This window comes from Neopsephotus bourkii, unplaced genomic scaffold, assembly GCF_033783945.1.
Source record: "Neopsephotus bourkii isolate Nb327-2 ecotype Australia unplaced genomic scaffold, CSIRO-AGI_Nbou_v1 NB_962, whole genome shotgun sequence".
Lineage (NCBI taxonomy): Eukaryota > Metazoa > Chordata > Aves > Psittaciformes > Psittacidae > Neopsephotus > Neopsephotus bourkii.
In genome coordinates, this window is record NW_026901456.1 from 4,027,156 (window position 1) to 4,049,382 (window position 22,227).

Genomic DNA, 22,227 nt, shown 5'->3' on the forward strand with positions numbered 1-22,227 from the left:
TGAATACTCAGATTGCGTGTATATAAGTAGACCCGTGAATGCATTAAAATAAATAAATAGAACTCTTCCCAAATAACCAGTTGCCTCAAGGGAAAGCTTTTCTTGCAGACCTCTTGGCCTTGATGATAATGATGTTCATCCCTTAAGTCACCCCATTTAGGTTCAGAGGAAATAGCTACAGATAAATAGCAATTTTTGCTCTCACTTGGGCACAGAAATGGTGGTGGGGATTTTACTACTGCAAGTACACAAGACCTACAAAGTTCAGATGACTTGTCCAAAAGATGCAGTGATGACACTGACAGTGCTAATGCGCCATATGAGAATTTTTGTAATATGGATAGTATTGAAATCATTATATCCAATTAGTTTTTTAAGCATATTTACAATCTGACTATTTGTAGAGTTGAAAACTACTATTGTTATCTTAACAGAACTTGACAGAATTCATATTCTGTAGTTATGAAGATTTATAATTCAGATGCTGTAAAATTTGGAATTATATTGGTACTTGCAGTCCACGAGAGGGAGAAAAATTCAGGAGAGAAGTCTACACATTTATATAGATAATCTTACATACTTATGGCTTACATACACTGCTTGGTATCTATCCCTAGATATAAATTGCCATCTACAATATTACGGGTTTCTGTAAGAACAGAATCTTTCTGTGAGAGTTTTTACATGCTTGTTTAGTGTGTTAGACTGAAGCATTGTAAATAGTTTTCATATACTGGAGAAATATGAGTGCTAAACTTACATTTTACTTTCTATTTCAAGGCTCCTGGAACAGCTGGAAAAACAGGAAGTTTAGGGAAGAAACCTGGTGAGTCATGTGTTGTGACAGCACCTTATATTTGTTCTTAATTACTCAAGTTCAAAGGCAACAGAATCTTTTTCCATGAAAATAAAGTATGTTTGTTCTTGGTCGTTTTGTATAAATCTGCGCTGCTGAAAACTGTTGGATAGCCTGTCAATCAATTCTATCAATCACTAGATAGCATGTAGCTAGAGAATAAAAATCTGCTTGCTCAAAAATGAATGTAAACTTGATGATACAGAACAGTGGAAGCTTAGAAAAAGCCCAAGTTTACCTCTGAAAATTGAAACATGCATTCTTATCCTGTGGTTTTACAGCATTTTGCCCAGAACACTGCACAATATGGTACATGTACGCGCTGTGAACTCTTGTGCCTGCTTCTCATTTTCAAGTGCACGTACTTTGTATCCATGCTATGTAGCTTACTGCCTGTCAAGCCTGGTCATCCTGCAGATGATCATGTTGCAGAATACTTCCTGGCTAGAAAGAAGTCCCCTGGCTCTTGGAGTGGTGAGGGCTGTCCTTCCAAACAACCGTTGTATTTCCAAAGATTGTTAAAAAAGGGCATTCTGTGTCACTGGCAGGCACCTGTAAGCTTTCCAGAAGACACCTCTTTTTTTCCTCTCAGTGTATTTGTTTGCTTTTGTACCACAATGATGGCTTGTGCATTGAGCTGAATCAAACTAGAGAGGGAGTGCTTCATGCTTCTTTGTCCTTTCCTCTGAGCCTTGTTTAGTTGCAGTGAGGTGGTTCAAGGATGTGATCTACCAAGTCTTGCCTTATTTACACACACACACACACACACATATATATTTTGTTTTGTAGAGAGGAGGTTTTGCTTTGTCTCCCTGAACTGGTTGACTGTGTAAGAGGAGGAGGGGAAAGCAGCCCCAAATTAATCTGGCTGCTTTTACTTTGACATATGAACAATGGGCTGCTCTTGTCAAATCTCACTGATCTACCTGTAGAAAGAAGGGCTTGGAAGTAAGCAAGTGCCCTTTCTAACTTTCATTTACATGACAAAAAATAGTTATCTTAATAGATACGAAACTCAGAAGAAGCAGACAAGAAGAGAGATCTGGGAACTCTGGAAGTGATACCTGGTAGGAATAGTGAGAAGATGGTGATAGGGGTGGCTGGTTTTTATATGTAGGAGAATGGTGGATAGCAAGACTTCAGCCCAGAGAACTAGCCTTATAATCACCAGTCTTCTTGGATTCAAAATTGTGGAGACTGGGGGGATGTTGACAAAAGCTGTGTTCAGAACAATCCTGCCTATTTTTCAGCAAGCAAATTCATGGATGTTTTTACTATAAATGAGCTGCAAGTATGATGAAGTGCTGATGAACGAGTTGAAATATTCCTGTTTTTTCTAGAAACAGCAGGATGAGTGGGTGGGAGTTGGTAAGAGTGTGTGTTTGAACAGCAAGGGCAAAGAAACTGCTGTCTGTGAATCTGAGCAGCAGTGTGGTGACAATCACCTCTGTGAGAAGGCATTTATGCTTTTTTCCTAAATGTACCTGTTTTAGTAGAGGCCACATTTTTTGGCCTGGACTGTGATTGAATTGGATCTCTTCTCAGTAATTCAATACTTGAATAAATCAAAATTAAAAAGGCCTTCCTGGAAGGAAAGCTTTTTCTCTTTTGTTTTTGTCGTGGTTTTGTTTTTAAAAAACAAACCCAACTTTTTTGCTCAGTTGTTTTCTCTGACTTTCTGCTTCTCTGTGACATGTGAAATGAATGTTAAACTTGTAGTTCATATTGTAACTTTTTTAACATATAGTCCACAGTAAAATTTCTTTATTCTGCTAGTTGTTGAAAGTGGATATCTGATACCTGGAAACTTGTAGATCACCTTTTTGTGGATAGAAAATGAGAAATTACTTGTTATAAGATGCACAATACAAGATTCTTGTTTTTTTCAGTATGATATACTGAATATTACAATTGCCATGGTAGTGAGAGAGGTTTTTGCCTGATTTATATATATATATACACATATATATATATACATTTTGACAAATTCCCACAGTTAATTTGTTTGCTTATGTTCATTTTGCCTCCTGAATGCCTCTAGGGTGGACAAATTCATATGATTCTGTGAAAAAAAAATAATTGTGAATACAGGGAGCTTGCAGACTTTCTAGCAGTATAGCCATGTTTCCTGCCAAATAACTTGCTTGCTTTGCCTTGGTACAGGACAGACTGCCACTGCTGCTGGCTTTCTCTGTGTAAACCTTTCCATTCTCCTGTCATCACCTACTCTACTTTACTTAGAAATTCTTTACCTCCTGCTTTCACACTTTGTGTGCCAAGTTCCAGGTCCAGGTTTAAAGTACTTTTCTCTCAGTTACTGACTTTTTATCACCTGTTCAATTCCACCTCTGTGTGCCTGCCTCTTTGAGCTATCATGAGGGAAGTTCTGCCATAGTTAATTCTGCGTGTGTCATTTGCGGTGACCTCAGGTTGTTTGTCATCTCTCTGCTTCCTCCTTATGTTGTTCATTTACCTCTTGAATGCTTCTCTGAGCATTTTTAATTTTCTTAATCATCCTTGTCGTCTAAATTTTATGTAAACTATCTTATTGTTTTCCTGGCAGCCTTCAAATCGCTTTGTTGTTTCTTCCCTGAAACAAAACCTCCCTCTGTTTCAAAGGAGTTGGCTTTGTGGTTTTCTCTGCCTACAACTGCATTTTCAATGATAGCTCCCTTTCTCTGCCTTACCAGCAGACTTCCCCCCTCCTCTCCCAGTCTGTGGGTGTTGTGTTACTACTGAGCCTCTGGTGTTTCTCTTGGCTGCAGGAAGTTTGGCCAAGTAGGACATAGCCCAGCACTGCATTACTTCCTCTGTACGGCTGCCCATGAGAAAGCTGGAAACCACTTCTGTGTACTTGCTCCCTTCAGCCTCAGTCCCTTTTGCTGCTGTTGCTGTGTTGACTGCTAGTCCACCTGACACTGTCACATTGCTTTCTGCTGCTTTATAAAGGGACAAACTGAAGGAAGGTTTGACCTTTTTCTGCTTAGTCTGCCAGTGCAGTTCTTTAGGATAGACGAGGTTGAAAATACACAGTAATCATAAATGAAAATAACTGATACTGCTATTTATTATTTTACCAAGATTTTTAAGTAAAATCTAAACTCTCAAGCAGTGTATTTGACCTGTGATCAGATAATTGCTGAGCTTTTAAGTTAAGCTGTCTGCTTTTGCACTGAAGCAGTTGAGACACATTTCTGTGATCTTGAGCTACAAGCTCTGCTGTGGGCTTTTCTAGGATAGTCTTAATCTACAACCGTAACCAATCAAACCCAGTGCCCACACTGGCTGTTTGATGGTCCCCAATTTTATGTGATGCATTGCCAAATAAAAACCTCCTTTGTCTTAAACACAGGGGCAGAATTTACTCTTCCAGGAAAGTTTTGGGGTTTTGGTTGTTTGTTTTTTTTTCTGTGAAAAAAAAATTCTCCCCCTTCCCCCCTTAAAAAAAAGTAAAAAAGACACACAAAAAAAAAAGACAAAAAGCCACTAACCGACCAACCAAAAAAAAAAAAACCCCACTCCAGCCCATAGATCATTCATGTGATGAATGACTGTATACTGGTATTCTAAAGTAGAGTTTTTAGCAGCAACAACACTACTTTTATCTTGCTTTGGATGTCTGAGACCCTTTACAACTAAGTGAAGGTCAAAAACTTCCTCTCAGATTCCCCTTAATTCATGACTAGAGAGGGACTATGTAAATGTAGCAGTCTAAAATGTTTAGCTTCTCAAAAGCTAAAATGTTCCCAAATCTGCTGTGTTTTGTTTATGAAACATTCCCAGTTATCATAGTATTAAACATGTTCTCCATTGCTCTAAACATGTTCTGATAACATGCTAAACCTTGCTTAAAAGCTATCAGTAGGAATCAAAAATGCCTACAGCCACTTACAAGGTCCAGTCAGTTCAAATTGGTTCAAAAATGGATTAATTCTGACAGACTTTGCGGTGACTAAGTTATCATCTGTCTTTCCACAACCACTTTAAAATGGAGTAAGCTGCATTGTCTACTTCATCTCATTTAATGGAGAGATAATTGTGAGCTCATGGTTGCTCTGCATCTGATTTGTTCTGGTAGGTGATCAAATGAGGCACCAGTACTGTATTAATGCTCACAGAGTAAAGACTTCAAAATAAATCTGGTTTGTTACATTCTGAAAACTTTAATGGTTTTGTCTGATCTGGTGGTGAAAATTTTTCTGTAGTCCTTCATTAGTTTGCATCTCTGTTACTACATCTTCACCATTATATTGTCATACACGTATATCTCCTCTTTTTCAAGAGCTTGGTCCAAACTGATGCTACAAAAATGTATTTGTTTGAAAACAGTATTATGATGCTTGATTTTAAGAGCCATATGGTTCTAAATGATGGTCATTATTCTTCTTCTGTATTTGAAATATTTTGTATATCATACCCATAGAGCTGCTGCACCTCCATTTTATTCCTGTAGTGCTATGAACAGACCTGCTGTACAATTGCCGAATATTTTCATTCAACTACATACATACATAACAATTTCATTGAAAGAAATGCAGAATGGATATTCTGTGCAAGTGATAATAGCAGAGTTAATGTTGTATAGTTGTGTTCATGTTTCTCCAAATTAACTTCTTTCTTTTTCCTCCTGCTTCAACAGAAATTGCCCAAGTTATTGCCTCTTACACAGCAACAGGTCCAGAACAGCTTACTCTTGCTCCTGGTCAGTTGATTCTTATCAGAAAGAAGAATCCAGGTGGCTGGTGGGAAGGAGAGCTCCAAGTTAGTTACTGTTTTTTCTGAAATGAACTTCCACGTAAAAAAAAAAAAAGTTATTTTTTTTAATAGTTCCAAATGATGAATGCATCAATGATAAATAATTTTTAAAATGTTCTGCAAGTAAGCATTTAAAATAAAATGCCTGTACAAAAATATGCATACATTCCAATTCCTTGAACTTGAAATAACTTTGGGGGGGAGCAGGAGGAAGCCAGTGTGCCTCATTGGAAGTCGAGGACATCCATCGCAGAATCAGACCCAGCCTGCGGTCTACTCCTTTGTGCATTTTCTTGAAGGTCCTTCAGACATTAGAAATAACTGTATGTTAGGGCATATTTTTGGCTGCTTCTGAATCCTGCCAGTCTTGTGTCAGTAGCCCAGAGCAAAAAAGCAGCTGCCATGTCAGGTAGTGGGGAAAGCCAGATAGGCAACTGGAGCGTATGGGACTATTGGGTTAAGTGTAAGGGTCTTATTTCCAACTATTTCCAACAGTGCCCATGCATATCATGTGTCTTTGGATCAGCCAGTACCCGTGTGCACTGTGAAAGTAAAAGAAATAATGGATGCACAGTCTGGAATGTCTTCCTAAGACGCTTTCTAAATTGCTGCTGCTGTTTGGCTATCCCTTTTGTTGAGAGATTGAGAGGTATTTCACAGCGGTGGTTTTGTAAGATGGCCACCACTTTTTTAGGTTGCCTAATGAATGTGACAGCGTAGAATACCAGTCTTAATGGCCCCGTCTCAGCAACAGCTCCATTTAATGTAGAAGAGTGAAAAGAATGGTGTCTGGTCCAAGCATCAGATAGGAGAGAGCTTTAGTGTTGTATTAGAACATAGTAAATAGTGAAATATTTTAAAGTGGCAGGTTTTTTAGAAGTGTATGTACAGTTGAGTTTCAGCCTCAAGTAAATTTTGGTAATACTTCTCTCACATGTTAGGGCGAAGGTAAAATATGGCAAATGGGTTAAGAATTATGTTGCTGGGTTTCATGCAGTCATCCAGAATATCTTGAAATGAATGATCTAGATAAGACTTCAGATCAAGTGCTTTCTTTTTCAGTAAAGACAGGGAATGAAATTGTTAAAGATATGGTAGATCACTTGTTGCACTAAAATTATTATATATTTTGTTTTTAAAGAATAAATTCTACATGACAAAAATGCCAACCTTGTTCTAACAATATGGAAAAAGAGAATAAATAATTTGTAAGACAGATTTAATAGTTTTAAAAACAGAGATTTGAGAAAAAATTTTAGAATGACCTTGCTTACAGTAAAGATTTTTCTTCTGATTTTATTTGCAATGAAAGTGCAGTTGGTGGAATAACACGATGCAGTTTCTGTCAAATTCCTATCCTGCCTTGTTGACAAGCTTTTTTATACTGGATCAGACCTGCAGTTCGTCTGTCCTGACATCCTGTCTCTGACAGTGACAAATTGCAGCTGCCTTACACGCTGTAGAGCGCTGCTGTAGGCCAGGTGTATGGTAACCTGCTGCTCCCTCAGTACAGACATGGACCACACACACTAATACATGTGTGCACCACGTGTTCATACTGATGTTCTTTGATTAGATAGACATGAGAACATCTGGCATCCTTTCCAAAACCTTAACATCTGTTAATTAGGATCATTTGGACAGTGTCTATCCATATGTACTTGTAGTTGCCAAAGCTTAATTTTTATTTGATTGGAATCTGGAGTTGGGATTTTGTATTTGAATCCAAACTTTTCCCTTTTTTTCTTGCCATAATGTTTTGCTGTTCTTCTAGCACTTGATTAATGTGACATATGTTTATACTCTTGTCTGTTGTTTGGGCAGGAGAGACTATTCAAAAGTTTAGATACTGTTTCTTTTAAAGGAAAGAGGTGATTCCATTTCTTAATCTCTACTTAAACTATCACAAACTATGTATCTATTTAAATGCATTTTTTTGGATAATGAAAAAGCATTTAAGTGCTGCCACTGAATGCAATAGCTAGCCTAATATTCTAGAGTTTTGGTTTAAACAGAATCAGGAAAACTCTTTCAAAAGAATCAGGGTTGTAGTATTCATTCTAAAACACACAAAGTAGGAATACTCTTAAGTGAAAAATCGCTCAAAATAGTAGAAAATAACTTCTGTTTATATGTTATATTTTTTTGCTTATATATTATGAAAGCTTACTTAATGAACAGAAACATCACATCATTAAAACCATTGCCACAAAAATAGCTGATTTTTTCCTTATAAAATGCATTTTTCTTATTCTAAAGTAGTCATCGTGACTGCAAGTAGTTAAAATACTGGCTTAATTACCTTATCTAAGGATCTATTGATATGCTTAATCCTCTTAAAAGAATTGGTTTTTTTTCTAGGCAAGAGGGAAAAAACGGCAGATAGGATGGTTCCCTGCTAATTATGTAAAACTTCTGAGCCCTGGTACCAGTAAAACTACACCAACCGAGCTACCTAAATCAACAGCATTACCTTCAGGTAAGCAGTACAGTTGCATTAACAAATTTGCTTTTGTAATGTGTGTCGTTTACAATACAACTTCTAAAAATAATTACGTGCATTTAGGAGGATATTTAGTATCTGTTATACTAGTCACTTTGCTTAAACTCTTTTTACTTTTTTTTTTAAGTGAGAAAACCACACAATGGGTCTGTGTATTTATAGTGGTGGCTCCTCAGGTCTGAACTGTTGAGTGCTAGAAAGCCATCTGTGACGTTATGTCTTAGAGCATTCAAATTATCACTCCTGTTTCTTGACACTAATTGTAGTAAAGAAGTTTTTAAAGGTTCAGGATGATCTGTGGGCTTAGCAGGTGAGGCCTCTCTCTTTCAGAACCTTTCATTTTTCCTAAAGTGAAGTGGAAGAAAACCACTCAAATGAAGATGTAGATTCTTATCCTGTATAGCTACCTATTTTAAGGTTTATGAAAGGACTTAAGAGTGGTAGATGATTATATTTTTTTAAAGCTATTTGTTACAGCTTCACCACAGGTGATGTCAAACAGTCCTGTCAGTCTAATGCAAAGTATAAAGGCAGGCAGAAGACTGAGAACAAAAAGTTCATTCCTTGTCACTGTTTCAGTCTTGAACCATTTTGGGTTTGTGAGTAAACTAAGGAAAGAGGATTCTTGTCAGTCAGTGTGTAGGTTGGACCCGTTTTCTTCCATAAGCTACACCAAAGGCTTGACATAGTTTTCTATCATTTGTTTGGATTTAGTTCAGGTTGCAGGGGGCAAAAGCTTGCTGCTTCCCATGGCGAAGTTTTGACAGTCTATCATTAAAATGAAACAAATGTTTCATAATGAAAAATGGTAGCGAGCATGATTTTTTCCTTTAAATATGCATGAAAAATTATCATGCAGTTATGAAACTAAAATCAAATACTGAGGTATTAGTTTCACGTGTCATTGGGATAAACGAAAGTGCTGTATCAGAGAAAGCAGATGTTATAAGCGGTTGCTAATTGGCTCCTTTGATGGTGGTCATGAAGATCAGACTTCTATAAAGACTCATGAGTTTGGGTCCTGCAGTTAAAATGGTAACTCAGTGTTGTGACACATACTTTTGCCAGGCAATATGATGGGATTTTTTTCATTTTTTAATTATTTCAGGTTTGACAGCCTGGAACTTTTCACACATGTTAATAAAACTTTTACAGAATAAACTTTTTAGCACTTTTCTAATTGCCTACAGAACATAAAAAACCTGGATGACATTTAATTTTATCAAACTTTGTTATAGACCTTTAATTTTGGAGATGGCCTCACTAACTGTGTGGTTAATGTAAGAGCTTAAGAGGTTAATGCTTGACAAGCATCTTTATAGGAATTATGTTAGTGGGGAGGCTTACTATAGCAGAAGACATGGAAAGCCTGAAGAAAACGATCTACAAGGGCTGAATAATCCCCAAGGTGGTACATTATGAAGGGTCTGAGAATGTGCCATTACAGTCTGGGTTTTAAAGGTAGCAGATCCATCAGAAACTAGAATCATCAAGACCTCTGTTTCTTTTGTCATTTTGCTTTGATGTATATGCTGTCCATCTGCCATACTGTAATGCAGACTGCATGACTTTAACAACTCTCTTTTTTTAATTCTTTTGCATGGACGCTTTTGCTTTATACTTTGAGGTTTCCTTAATTTCCTGCTGCTTTGCACATGTTCCTTTCTAAATCTGTGTCATGAATGTGTTGTTCCTGATACTGATAAATTAACTGTTTTACTGATACTTGCAGTTAGTGAGGCACAAAGAAGTTCATGGTATTGGAATAGTAGGGAAAGAATATCCCCTGTTCTGCTTGTTCAAAGAAAGACAAAATTATAGATTGCGCTGATTGTAAGTGTTATATGAGAACCTGGATTCCCTCTGCTGTTGCAGCAGGAGTAGTGTTAATCAATAGGCAGTCTTTCTAAAAGGAAATGTTTAGGCTGAACAGAAGTGCAGCTGAGAGAAGGTAGGCTATAGCTTGTTTCTGTAGTTAGCAGTGGCTTTTGGAATTCAAGTAAGTGAAAAACTTCTTTGCTGGGACTACTGTAAAAGCTTCCTATATAGGACTAAGGTGAATTCTAAGTTTTGTGACCAAGTGTAAATAAGATCAAGATGAGGCAGGTCACTGCTTCAGGTTCAATTGAGGAGTCCTGTCTCTCCAAGAATTCTCTTAAATGGCCTCCCCAAGTATTAAGGTGATTCTTGGGATCCCACTGGACTATTTAGATATTCTGATGGTACTGCTGGACCATGCCAAATTTCCTAAAATTCATTGAAGTAGAAGAGAATAATCTGAATGAGAAGTTCTTCAAATATGAAGAATTTATTCTTCAAATAAATTAACTCTAGAACAGGTTACAAATGTGTTAATGTAAGTTTTGTATTCAGGTATGGTCCAGCTTAAATTTTTTATTATTCTTAATATTAGTAATAACCTGTAACAAGAATGCTGTAAAAGAGCTTTACAGGTCTTTAAAGTGAAATGTGAACATCAATGGTGTTTACAGTCAAACTTGTGTTAGCACAAACCAGGAGTACACCATAATATATATTCCTTTAGAAATGCTGGTTTATCTCCAGTATGGCAGGGAAATGGACACTTTGGTTGCCTGATGTGCCAGGTGTCATGAATGACAGTGAGTGCCTCTTTTTAATTTTGTTTTTCTTTTCCCACCCCTTTTGCAAGTAACAGCTAAAAACTGAGACATCTGCAGAGTCCTGTTAAAGCATTGTGATCTTTGTGAACAGGTACAAAGTGTTAACGAAAAGCGATTGAATAATACTAATTAAAGAAGAGGGGAGCTGTTTGACAAATTTAAGTTGCTGGCTGTGTACAAGAATGAAGATAGAAGAATTTTTTTGGTTTAATGTAATGGAGAGAACCTGACAGCAAGGCTAATTAGAAGTTTTGTGTCTCAAGGCAAAATACCAGAAGCCGTGTGACTGGGCACAGAGAAAACATCAGCGATGTGGAGGAAGTATTTAAATAAATAGTCCTCCTGCTTTAGAGAATTACAAAACCTGCTCTATTATAATTGAATAGAAGCAGCTGTATTCTGAGAACGTGTCAGACTTGATGAGTTTCGCAATAAGTAAACAGAAAGTAGGCTGCTGGAAGCAGTCCTGTGGTGCCAGAAGGGCAGCCTAAATCACCTAGGATGCTTTTTATTTTCCTCATCTTTTCGAAGACCTTTGTGTTCCTAACACCTCAGTGGTACTGTAAGGATAGTACCATTGCCTTTCTCTTGAATTATAGAGCTGTGCTGAGCATGTGCAGTGCTTAATTAGAAAAGAGGGTGCCTTTTTCAGGCTTCAGGTAGTGGAATTTAACATGTTTCCCAGACTTTTCTGTCCATTGACCAGTTCTGGTGGAAAGGATACTTTTCAGAACAGGTTGGTGAGGATGCGAACAAATTTAGTGCTTTTGTGGGGAAATATGTGTATGTGTAAATGTTAAAAAAGCAAAATAGAAGTGTCCATTGAAAGCTAACATCATTGAAGTGTTTGACTTCTTGCTAAAATTTTAAGTTTTTCCAGTCTTCTCCTACTGTTGAGCACTTCCAAACAGAAGCATCTCAAATATCGTTTCAGTCAGGCTACACTGTCCTGTTTGCACGCCTTTCCTAGAGTGATCCTTTGCCTTTAAACTGAAAGAGGGTAGATTTAGATTAGACATTAAGAAGTTCTTTAATGTGAGGATGGTGAGACAGTGGAACAGCTTGCCCGGAGAAATTGTAGATGCCCCATTGCTGGAAGTGTTCAAGGCCCGGCTGGATGGGGCTTTGAGCAACCTGGTCTAGTGGAAGATGTCCCTGCCTATGGCAGGAGGTTAGAACCAGATGATCTTTAAGGTCCCTTCCAGCCCAAACCTTTCTGTGATTCTCACCCCTCAGTAAATTGATTGAGAGAGCAATGCTGTTAGGAAACTTTGTTTTTTTATAAATCACTTGAGCCAATTTATTGAGGACTCAACTAAGGACCAGTACAGGGGCACAGAAGAGTGCAGCAGGATCATGGCAGGACTGGTTCAGATCAGTGTGACACCTGTAGTGTTCGTAGTTGGCTTATACATAGTTTGTGTTTTGCTGAAACATTACCAGTGCGATAGACCTCTTCCTTTATCTTACAGTGTGCCAAGTAATTGGCATGTATGACTACACCGCACAGAATGACGATGAGCTAGCATTCAATAAAGGCCAGATTATAAACGTCCTTAACAAGGAAGACCCAGACTGGTGGAAAGGGGAGGTGAATGGACAAGTGGGTCTCTTTCCATCCAACTATGTGAAGCTGACAACAGACATGGACCCAAGCCAGCAATGTAAGTGACCCTCTCTGCTGCCATGCTGTGATTATTTGTATAGTACTTTTAAGACGAAACATGCAGCATTGCTGTGATTCTGCTGCGGTTTGCAGAACTCAAAGCTTCACCACTGCTGCACTTGTCAAAGTCTCTTTGAAGACCTTCTGTAATGCAAACCTTATTTTATGTTTGTTTTATTTTTAGTTCCCATACCCTTTGTAGCATGTTACCCTTTATCATTTTTGCACCATGCTGTTTACATGCCTGACTCATTTTCCTAGCTTGAATTTGCTCATTGTTTTGTTTTGCTTATGTGTTGTTTTCCTCCTTTTTCTAGGAATCATATGTTGTCCATCCCCCACTCAGGCTTGAAAGTCCTCAAAGAGACCCACTATCCCATATCACTGCCCAGAGGGATGATGGGAGATGCAGCCTTGATCATGTGGCTTCCAGCATGATCATCTACTGCCTTCTGAGTAGAAGAACACACTGCAGAGCAGTTTACCTCATTTTACATTAGTTGCATGTAATCACAATGTTTGGGTTAATTACCTGCAGATATAGACACAAAATTAAAATGAAACAAAAAAACACAAAAAAATCAGAGGATAGTGGGTCCTTTTGTGGCTTTCACAGTTACCAAACTAATTTTTCCACCTTGGCACAGGTGCTTTCAGTAGTTTTAAAATTATTTTTAAATATATATTTTAGCCTTTTAAAGGAAAAATATAAATTAAATTTCTTCATTGCAATTTTGTTTGTGCAAAAAGACCCACTATCAAGGAATGCTGCATGTGCTATTAAAGTTGTTCCAAATGTCCATAAATTGGAGACTTTATGTACCTTTCTTTTATATTGTTCCCTTGTCCAGTGTTGTCAATATGTCTTTTTTTTTGTTTTCCTTTTTTTTTTAATTACAAAAGAACAGAAGGAGTTAAATCAGTTTAAGGAACTTTAAATGTGCCCAATTACAGATAAGGGTTTTTTTTTTTGTAGCTATTGTACTGTATGTATCAGGTGTTCCTTGTTGAGCGTGTAATACATTGTGGAGAGAAGAAATTAACTTCCTTCCAATGCAAGAGATATTAACCTTGCATAATGTTTTTATCCCAGTTATGTTAATTTTGCACATTACTTTTAGCTGCATACAGTTAGAAAACACCCTGGTTTAAGTTTGTCTCAGATGTTCCAATTTTTGCATTTTCTTATCAGAAATCAATAGAATGCTACATTCGTGTGGGATTTGAGAATGACCTTCTTCATTTTCATCTTGGTTACATGAAGTTTGATTTCTCATCTTTACTTTCTTATGAGTGTGGAACAACACATTTTGAACAAGTAATTTTCTTGACAAGAAAGAATGTATAGGAATATCTCCCTGCAATTAATTTCCAATGTTTACATTTTTTAAACTAGACTGTGGAATTTATACAAATTAATATTAAATGGAGCTTACAGTCAAGTTTATGTGGTAGATGTGCTGTAGCTAAGCCATGTTTGTCCTTCCAGCATTAGTTACAAACTCTTGATGAAATGCCTGGTGCTGTCAATGCAGAAACCCTCTCTTCCCAATGCCTCAAGCACAATGTAGCTGTTTTACTAATTACTTTACCATTTAGTTATGTTCTGGTTTGTGTATTTCATTATTTCTAAATTTCCTGCTGGCAGCGTTGTAGCGTTTCTAATCCTTCCCGTCTCCCTCCTTCTGACCTGTCATGTGGTGCAAAGAACAAGTGAAGCTCCTTATTCAATTGCACTTCAGTATTTCATCAATATGAATGTAAATTATATAAATATATAAAAACCTGCAGCTTTAACAACTGTAATACAGCCTTTAAAATTAGTTACATGTATAGATAATTAAATTCTTCATATAAAAGCTAGACTAAAATGTGTTTGTTGTCTCGTTGCTGTGTGCACACAGAATTCACCAAGTGGCATTAGTGCATGTAATGAATTTACCGCCAGAACAGTCTGACGCCAACCTGCTAAATTTCAGAATGACACTTGTCTTGTTTCTTTGGGTATTATTTCAACATAATTACTCAGATTCATCACGATTACCTGAAACCTTTTGCACCTTTCTTTCTCTACTCATTGGTTTCTACATGTTACAAATCAGCTGATTTTTTTGACACTATACTACTAGACGAATCAAGTATTCTTTGTTATTTTACCATGGGTTTACATTGACTTAGGCTCTGTGTTGTATGCCAGAAGCTCTAGTCTTAAAACATGCACAATTGCACAGTGTTTCTTTCTTTTTAGGATAGTATGTAACACGAACAGATTTTTCCTTTACCACTCTGCCATAAAAAAAAAAATAATTAAAAATTATCTTTATCATAGCCACTTGCTGAAAAATAGGCTGCCTGGTGTGACAGCAATTGAACAGAATGTCAGTGCCTGAGGATGATGTACCCAGATTTTATTCCACTATTTCAGGATTTTGTGCATTAAAATGTTATTTTAATGAAAGGATCTCTCTATTTTCTCATAATGAGCTGTTGTGTTGAAAGATTTATAACTTGACTAAAAGTGTTTGTCCTAAAGGACATGTTGTTTTTTATGACTTTAGGCCTGAAGCATAGTTTCTCTCGCTATTGAAATATTGGCAAAACTTTGGATATAGGGATTCAGATGCTGCTTTTTTTCCATCATTGCTTCGAGTGAGAAGAAAAATAAAGCTATTATGATGATTTGCAGGCTACATGTTTTCTAACATGCTTCTTCAAAGTGTTGAGCGATGTCTCCTAAAAGATTTTCAAAATCACAGTGCCCTAAAACTTCCTGCAGTCAGCTTTCCACTGAAGTGAAAAGAACAGCCTTACAAGTCAACAGCTCTCTGTAGAAGACACATACACAAACACAAACAGAGGTGTATGTTGTGCCCGGACTCTATAGACAGAAAAGTTCTGTATACTGCTCAACAGAGCATTATCTTTATCAATTGATTGTTGAGAACAGTTAACTCACAGAAACTTCAAAGCACATTTAAAATGTCCTAGACAAAGAGACTCAAACCATTGTGGCTTATATTGACATACATTGTTGAAATACCTATAATGTTTATTTACTCAATTATTAAAGTTCTTAAGTGTACTATTATAGCTTGGCATGGTAGTGTTTAATCTTCCTCATAATCAGTGATTTCCCTTGGGTAGCAGGGAACAAGATACTGCACTTACTGTTTCTTACCTGTTTGGATTTTTGTTTATATATATTTATGAGAAAAGGAGTATGAAAGTAATTAATAAAGAAAATTGATTATTTCCATCAGAAAGAAGAGTTTTCCAGGATTGTGTCTCAATCCGGTTTTGACTCTCTTCCCTCCTTCCTGGTTCATCTGAAAAGGTCTTTAACCTCTTAAGGCACAAGTCCCTTCCCAAAGCCGCAGATCTGGACTGCAGCAAGCAAACCAGTTTCCAAAAGTACACTTGCTTCCTGTAGGGGAAACTCTTGTTTCTTCGGTTCTTGAATTTGTGGCTGTAAAGTCAACACAAATCCCCGTCAAGGCTGAAACAAGACTTACATAGACAAAAATAAAGCATTCAGATGATTTTTTATCTCATTTGTATTTTAAACTAACAGTAAGAAAATGGGCAGCCTCACCGCTGTCTAGTCAACTGAACTCATTCTTTACATTAACTCTCATGTGCCGAGTACGTTTTTCCCTTGCACAGGAGCTGTCACTTGAAGGATGTAAAGGTGACTGGATTTAGAGACCACTCCAAGCAGTGGTGGGTCTTTTGCTCACGGTGTTTCTGTTTACTTTGAAAATATTATCCTCTGTATTCAGTTGCTGATGAAGAATTCCTGTAAATGTTCTTTCAGAGAATTTGTTAGTATCAGTTCCAATACCTGAAATCTGTCCAAGGCAACTAAGTCTGGACAGAGTGGGTTTATCAAGAACACTTGGCTTTATACTCAGAACCAGTTTTATTTAAATCTCCATTCTTTTGGAGCTTCAGTGGTATCTCTTCCAGTCCCTGTGAGCTCACTGAACACATTTTGCAAATGTCCTATTATCAGAACCTTCCTGCAAGGCAGCAAAATAACTGTATGTTCTCTGGTGTTAAAGCAGTTCTTTTTAGTTCTTTGTGATTATTGACTCCAACTATTTAACTTCTTGTTCAGTAGCTCCTTATATGCAGTCCTCTTCTGATCACACAAGAAATGGATTATTTTAACTTCTTTTTTTAGACAACTTCAGTAAATCCAGGGACAACACATCTCAAACATTATTTAATCAGCTGAATTGCAAGCTACGTGCATGCACACAGACAACTGATAACAAGCTGCTGCTGAGCTAAATAGAGAACACTAAGGTGAACTTTTGATTTCAAACCCTGAAAGAATGTTTTCAGAAGGTTGTCCTGGATACAGTTAAAAATATGAATTACTTTCACAAAGACTTCGTTTCCTGCATGTAGACTTTATGGGGTTTTGTACTTGTTTGATAGTTTGCAAAGGAGTACTTAACCATGAATAAGGATTCATCTTGAGTTATTGCCTGTGTGAGGGGAAATTGTGAGTTAACTATCTGGCGTAACCTGGTAACGTTAATAGTACATGTAAACATAATTCTGATATACACAAGTTTCTACAGCTTGTTACAGCAAGTTTCATAGCTGTTTTGCTTCATTCCCTTTTCATACATCATAATTTGGTAACTTCTTTAAAAAAATAAACCACAGCCCAAGAAAAACCCCTGTAGTGCTCCTCCTCAGCACAAACATTCAGACTGCAATGTCTGCATTGAGCCAGAAGCTAATTTGAATCAAACCTGTTGCTCTACTTCTGCAACTGTTATGAATCCTGTGGAGCAACATAAAAAAAAGAAGTCAGATTTTAGAACAAGCTCTATCTTGTGGAATAGTTTTAATTAAGCATTTTGTGGAAAAGATAATCATTAGTGGCTGAAGGGAGAAAGATGTTTATGCCTAAGGTAGCTGTTTTACAGCAAGTGGGCACAGAGTTTTTAGAAGGTGTTGGATTCCTTGTGGTGGTGCTTGATCACAGGATTTTGCTGTATTTTCTAGCACAAGCTTTTCATTCATTTCTTTGTGCCATGCCTGCCTTTTTGAGTCTGACCACTCAGCAGCAGCTGGCCCTAGCAGTGAGAAGGAAGCTCTGTGTTTATATGCCATTCAGTTCCCGACTTCTGTTTGGTGTGTCCATATACTAGCTTTCACCCCCCGAGTGCTGATCCAGTGCTGCCGGCTCAGCTGAACACCTACCAGTGGAGAGCTGTGAACTGGTGACAGTGCCAGCAGAGTGCTGGTGTGAACTGGACTCAGGCTGGTGTCACAGATAAGGGTTTTCTGTGCCCTGGCCCAGGTGGCTGAAAGTGGATTCAGGGGATTTTCCATCACACTCAACTCTGCCAAGTGCATTTTTGTCTGCTGTTTCATTTGTTGGAGTAATTCTGGATCCAGATGAGTTTTACAATGAATCTCATTTGATTTCTTCAGTTTCTTTTCTGGGGGGGCGTGAGGGGAAGACTTGAAGCCAGGAAAGATGATGACTGGAGGTCCGCCCAAGAAAGCAAGAAAACTGTAAGATGTTGTTTGGTAAAAGGTTTTAACTTCTAGAATACTGTGTTTAGTTACCACATTTCGAATTCCAAGTGAAGTGCCTGTACAGCATCTTTATTTTTGTGGAAGACAATATAAAATTGGACTGTGCAGTTCCTTCCGCTTGGATCCGTGGCTGATGCTCTTGACTGATTTGCTGTTACTGTACAGTAAGTGGTCAGGGGCTCAAGATAAGTGTGGGTTGTAATCCCAAGGTGAGACTGAAAGTTACCTGATGTGATATAAACAAGTCCAGAAGTCTGTTAACTGCCCATTTATATTTTTAAATGCATCCATGTCCTCACATGTAGGATTTTACTCTCCCCAAGTAGATTCTGGAAAGGGAGTGGTAGGCATGTTCTGTTTGTCTCTGAAAGGATGTAGTAGGTTTTTTCACAACTCTTTCACGTGTTGCCTTCCCTTCCTTCCATTGACTGAATACTAAAATACTATTTTTATTCATAGAAAATAAGGTATTAACCTCAAACCCTGCAGAAAGCTTTTGCTTGTGAAAATGAAGATGATGTTAGTGTATCACAGGCGTGTCTTATTGAGGACTACACTCATGCATGTTCCAGAATTTAAAAAAAGGGAAAATGGAAATCGTTACTAAGGATTCTTGAGTCTCTTGCTTGTGTGTGGATTGGCAGTGGCGATTCCTCCACCTGGTGATAGCTGACTGGTACGAGCAGGAGGAGGAGGCATACATGCTGGTGTGACTGGTGTTGGCAAAACCAAAGTAATGCTTTAATAGTTTGCAAGTTTCCAGACTTGTTTCTTGTTTCTCGATCCTGCGTCCATCCTAGGCTAACCTTCTGCTCTAACAGTAAATAGACATACTGGTCCACTTGAGAAATTCTAAACATGCTGAAATCATTGAAATTAGCTGTGAAATGGGATTTTGCAATACAGAAGCTTCAGATGGAGAGATCTGATCACCAGACACTGCTGTCCTCAGCAAAAGCTTGAGATGGTCTCTCAGTTGAAGGCCCATCCCACAAGATATTTATGGGAAATTGGTGGTTGTACCCGAGGCTAGTTGATAAGAAGACTGAATGGTGAAATGCTCTAATTTGACAGTGAAGCAGTGCTGTCATGGTGTGCTATTCCACCCTGCTTAAGGATTTGAAGGATAACTGATGTATTTTACTGCTTCTGCTTCCCTACAGTAGAACAGATTCCTGTCAACTGTGATCTTATCGTCATAGGCTGGGCTGGCACGAGGTTTACAAGGAAATCTGGCAGTTAAATTGTTTAAAAAAAATCTCCCCAAATTAGGCTAAATTAGAAGTTGTGCCCATAGCGTAAATCAGCAAGGGCCACAGCAGAACCTGCTTTCTGGAAAACAGCATCTCTTGTACACTGCTTTCAAGCTTAGTGCTTAGCTTGTAAGACCCGTATTTTCAGGCTGACTTTGTAAGGAAAAGGAGCAACAGGTTTCCTCTTAGAATGATTATTTTTTCCATTTCTAGAATCCCTTAATCCTACAGGTCCTATGGTGGCAGGAGGGCAAAGCACAGATTTCTAGTTACAGCATTTGTATGTTGGTTCCATAAATCCAGACAGAGTAGCCAGGCTGGTGAGTGTGCAAATGCCCCTGCTCAAGGTCATAGTGGTTACTGAATCAAAGGGCAGAAAACTGGGTATTCACGGTACTGTGAACATTCCAAATTAGCTCTTGTAATTTCTCCATTTCTTTCCTGATTTTACCAGCTTGTAGCTAAGGATTCAAATTTGGCACTTTCGAGGTAGGATCGGTGCTCTGCTTTGTCAGAGCAGGAGAGAAGTGAAAGCATGGGGCACTCAGTAACTGAAAAGACAAATGCCAGCACATGATTTTAAGTACCTGAATGGCTGTATGCATGAGGGTCTACCTGTGTGCTTTAAATTAAAAATATTAACCAATTCTACACTGAGGTAAGCTCCCATACCTAATCATAGCAGAGCTTTCCCATCTGTTGCTTGAAATGCCTGATATCAAAGATGTTTTCTAGACCCTAGCAGGGGTCTCTTTTAGTGATTTGTATTCATGAATGATATTATTACAGCTGCAAGTGGAATCTGGATGTTCATAAAAGTACTTTGCATGGTACTTTGGCATCCATGAAAAACTAGCTAGAGGCCTGACATCTGCTCTTGGAAAGGAACCCCATTCTTTTTTGGTGTTTTTAATACAAAGACAAGAAAAATCTTTGTTCTGTGCACCTCATGAAGAAAATCCCTAATATGAAGTGTCTCCTGCGTATTCTGCTCAGATAGAAACAGGCTATTTTCCCAAATATTTCATGTTCTAAAGTAGACCATTTGTTGAAGTTCAGAGTAGCCCATTTACATCCCAGCTGGCAGGCTGTCAAGCTAGCCGCTAAGTTATATTATGATTCAAAATGTTAAATGCTTCCTCTAAAAGGCTGATGGTTGGAAACCACACTTCAAACCAAGGTCATCAGCATCTTTGAATAGAAACTTCCCCGGTCTCTGGAGAAAAATAATTAAACACTTTGTTCAGTTTAATGAAGCTGACAGTGCATGGGGAGAAATAGTTCTGCTTATTAAACTTCTGATTTACATGATAACTAAGAAAACGCTCTGAAAGCAGCCATTTATTAAACAGAAATGAAACTTTTGGCTTTGGAAATATGCCCAGTGCTTTGATTGTTTTGGCATATAGTTGATAATTCTGAAGACCTACTTTTTATTTCACGTTTCAGTTGCATCTTCTAAAATACTGTACCACCAAGGAGCATTATCAATATGCTTAGGCTTTCAACCTAACCTGTTCTCAGCTTTTTAGTGAGCATTATCAATATGCTTAGGCTTTCAACCTAACCTGTTCTCAGCTTCTTAGTCATAGAGGGACTACCTTGACTGTCTGTATTGACTCTTTTTTTCGCTTTTAACTTCTTAAGTCAAATTTCTCATTACCTTTTCAGGGGCACAGATTAGTTGAATCAGCAGCTGAAGGCGTTCCATGAAAAGCTTAATGGTAATGCAGGTGGATCTTGCTAGTGGCATAGTGGTGGACCACTTCCTAAGTTACATTCAGGAAGCTAAAAATGGAGTAAATGCTATTTAAATATTAACTTCATATACAAAGAACTGAAAGAGTTCTCCAGGGTGTGATGTGATTAAAGCAGTAGTGGTTCACTTTGCGAAAGCGTATGCAAGCATCTGATCTAAAAACATTCTTATCAGATCTCAGCAGGTTGGTGTCATTGTTGATGCTGCTGAACAATGTAGAAAGAATCCTTGGCCATTTTTAACCCCCTGAAGTGAAGGTCCCCTTGAATATTTTTCAGTCAGAACGTCTTCCATAGAGAAAGTTTGCTTAAATGGGGAATATACTGAATTTGCAGAATCTTAGAATCACAGAATGGTCAGGGTTGGAAAGAACATTAGAACATCTACTTCCAACCTCCCTGCCCAAGGGAGATCTTCCATTAGACCAAAGCCCCATCCAGCTTGGCCTTGAACACTTCCATGAATGGAGCATTCACAACTTCCATGGGCAACCCATTCCAGTGCCTCACCACCCTCACAGTAAAGAACTTCCTCCTTATATCTAACCTGAACTTCCCCTGTTACACCTTGTCCTGTTGCTACAGTCCCTAATGAAGAGTCCCTCCCCAGCATCCTTACAGGCCCCCTTCAGATACTGGAAGGCTGCTATGAGGTCTCCACGCAGCCTTCTCTTCTCCAGGCTGAGCAGCCCCAACTTTCTCAGCCTGTCTTCATATGGGAGGTGCTCCAGTCCCCTGATCATCCTCGTGGTCCTCCTCTGGACTTGTTCCAACAGCTCCATGTCCTTCTTACGTTGGGGACACTAGAACTGCACACAGTACTCCAGGTTGGGTCTCACAAGAGCAAAGGGGCAGGATCACCTCCTTCAACCTGCTGGTCATGCTCCTTTTGATGCAGCCCAGTATATAGTTGGCTTTCACTTGCCCATACTTTACTGAGGGGTGGGGGCAAGAACTGAACTGAAGAATTTTGATTGTATAGAAATACGTGTAAACAGTGCATTTTAAAGCAAAATGTTTTCAACCTGTTTCAAATCACTGTTGCTTTTTGAAATGCATTTTACTGCAGAAAAATAATAAAAATAGTTTTAAAAATAAAACTGGAAGAAAATGTTCTGCTTGCCAGTTTCAGAAGAATTTAATTAAGGTCAGCTGAAAAACACTGGCTTAGAGAAAAAAATTTAATTAAGTATTCTGTCTAATTCAGAACAGAAAATAAAATCTGAGATTCT

The 22,227-nt window shown here is 38.1% G+C and overlaps 2 protein-coding genes across 10 annotated transcripts in view; one reads left to right on the top strand and one right to left on the bottom strand.

The window, feature by feature from the left end:
• CRYZL1 (crystallin zeta like 1) overlaps positions 1-22,227 on the bottom strand; it is a 165,729-nt gene that overhangs the window by 123,123 nt on the left and 20,379 nt on the right. The window lies entirely within an intron of this gene.
• Positions 1-22,227, top strand: part of ITSN1 (intersectin 1) — a 136,962-nt gene that overhangs the window by 100,709 nt on the left and 14,026 nt on the right. For all 9 annotated transcript variants that reach the window (XM_061359050.1, XM_061359052.1, XM_061359051.1 and 6 more), the window contains 4 exons: positions 781-826; positions 5,496-5,617; positions 7,973-8,090; positions 12,229-12,420. In XM_061359050.1, coding sequence (XP_061215034.1) covers positions 781-826; positions 5,496-5,617; positions 7,973-8,090; positions 12,229-12,420 — 478 coding nt within the window. The remainder of the gene's footprint in view (positions 1-780; positions 827-5,495; positions 5,618-7,972; positions 8,091-12,228; positions 12,421-22,227) is intronic.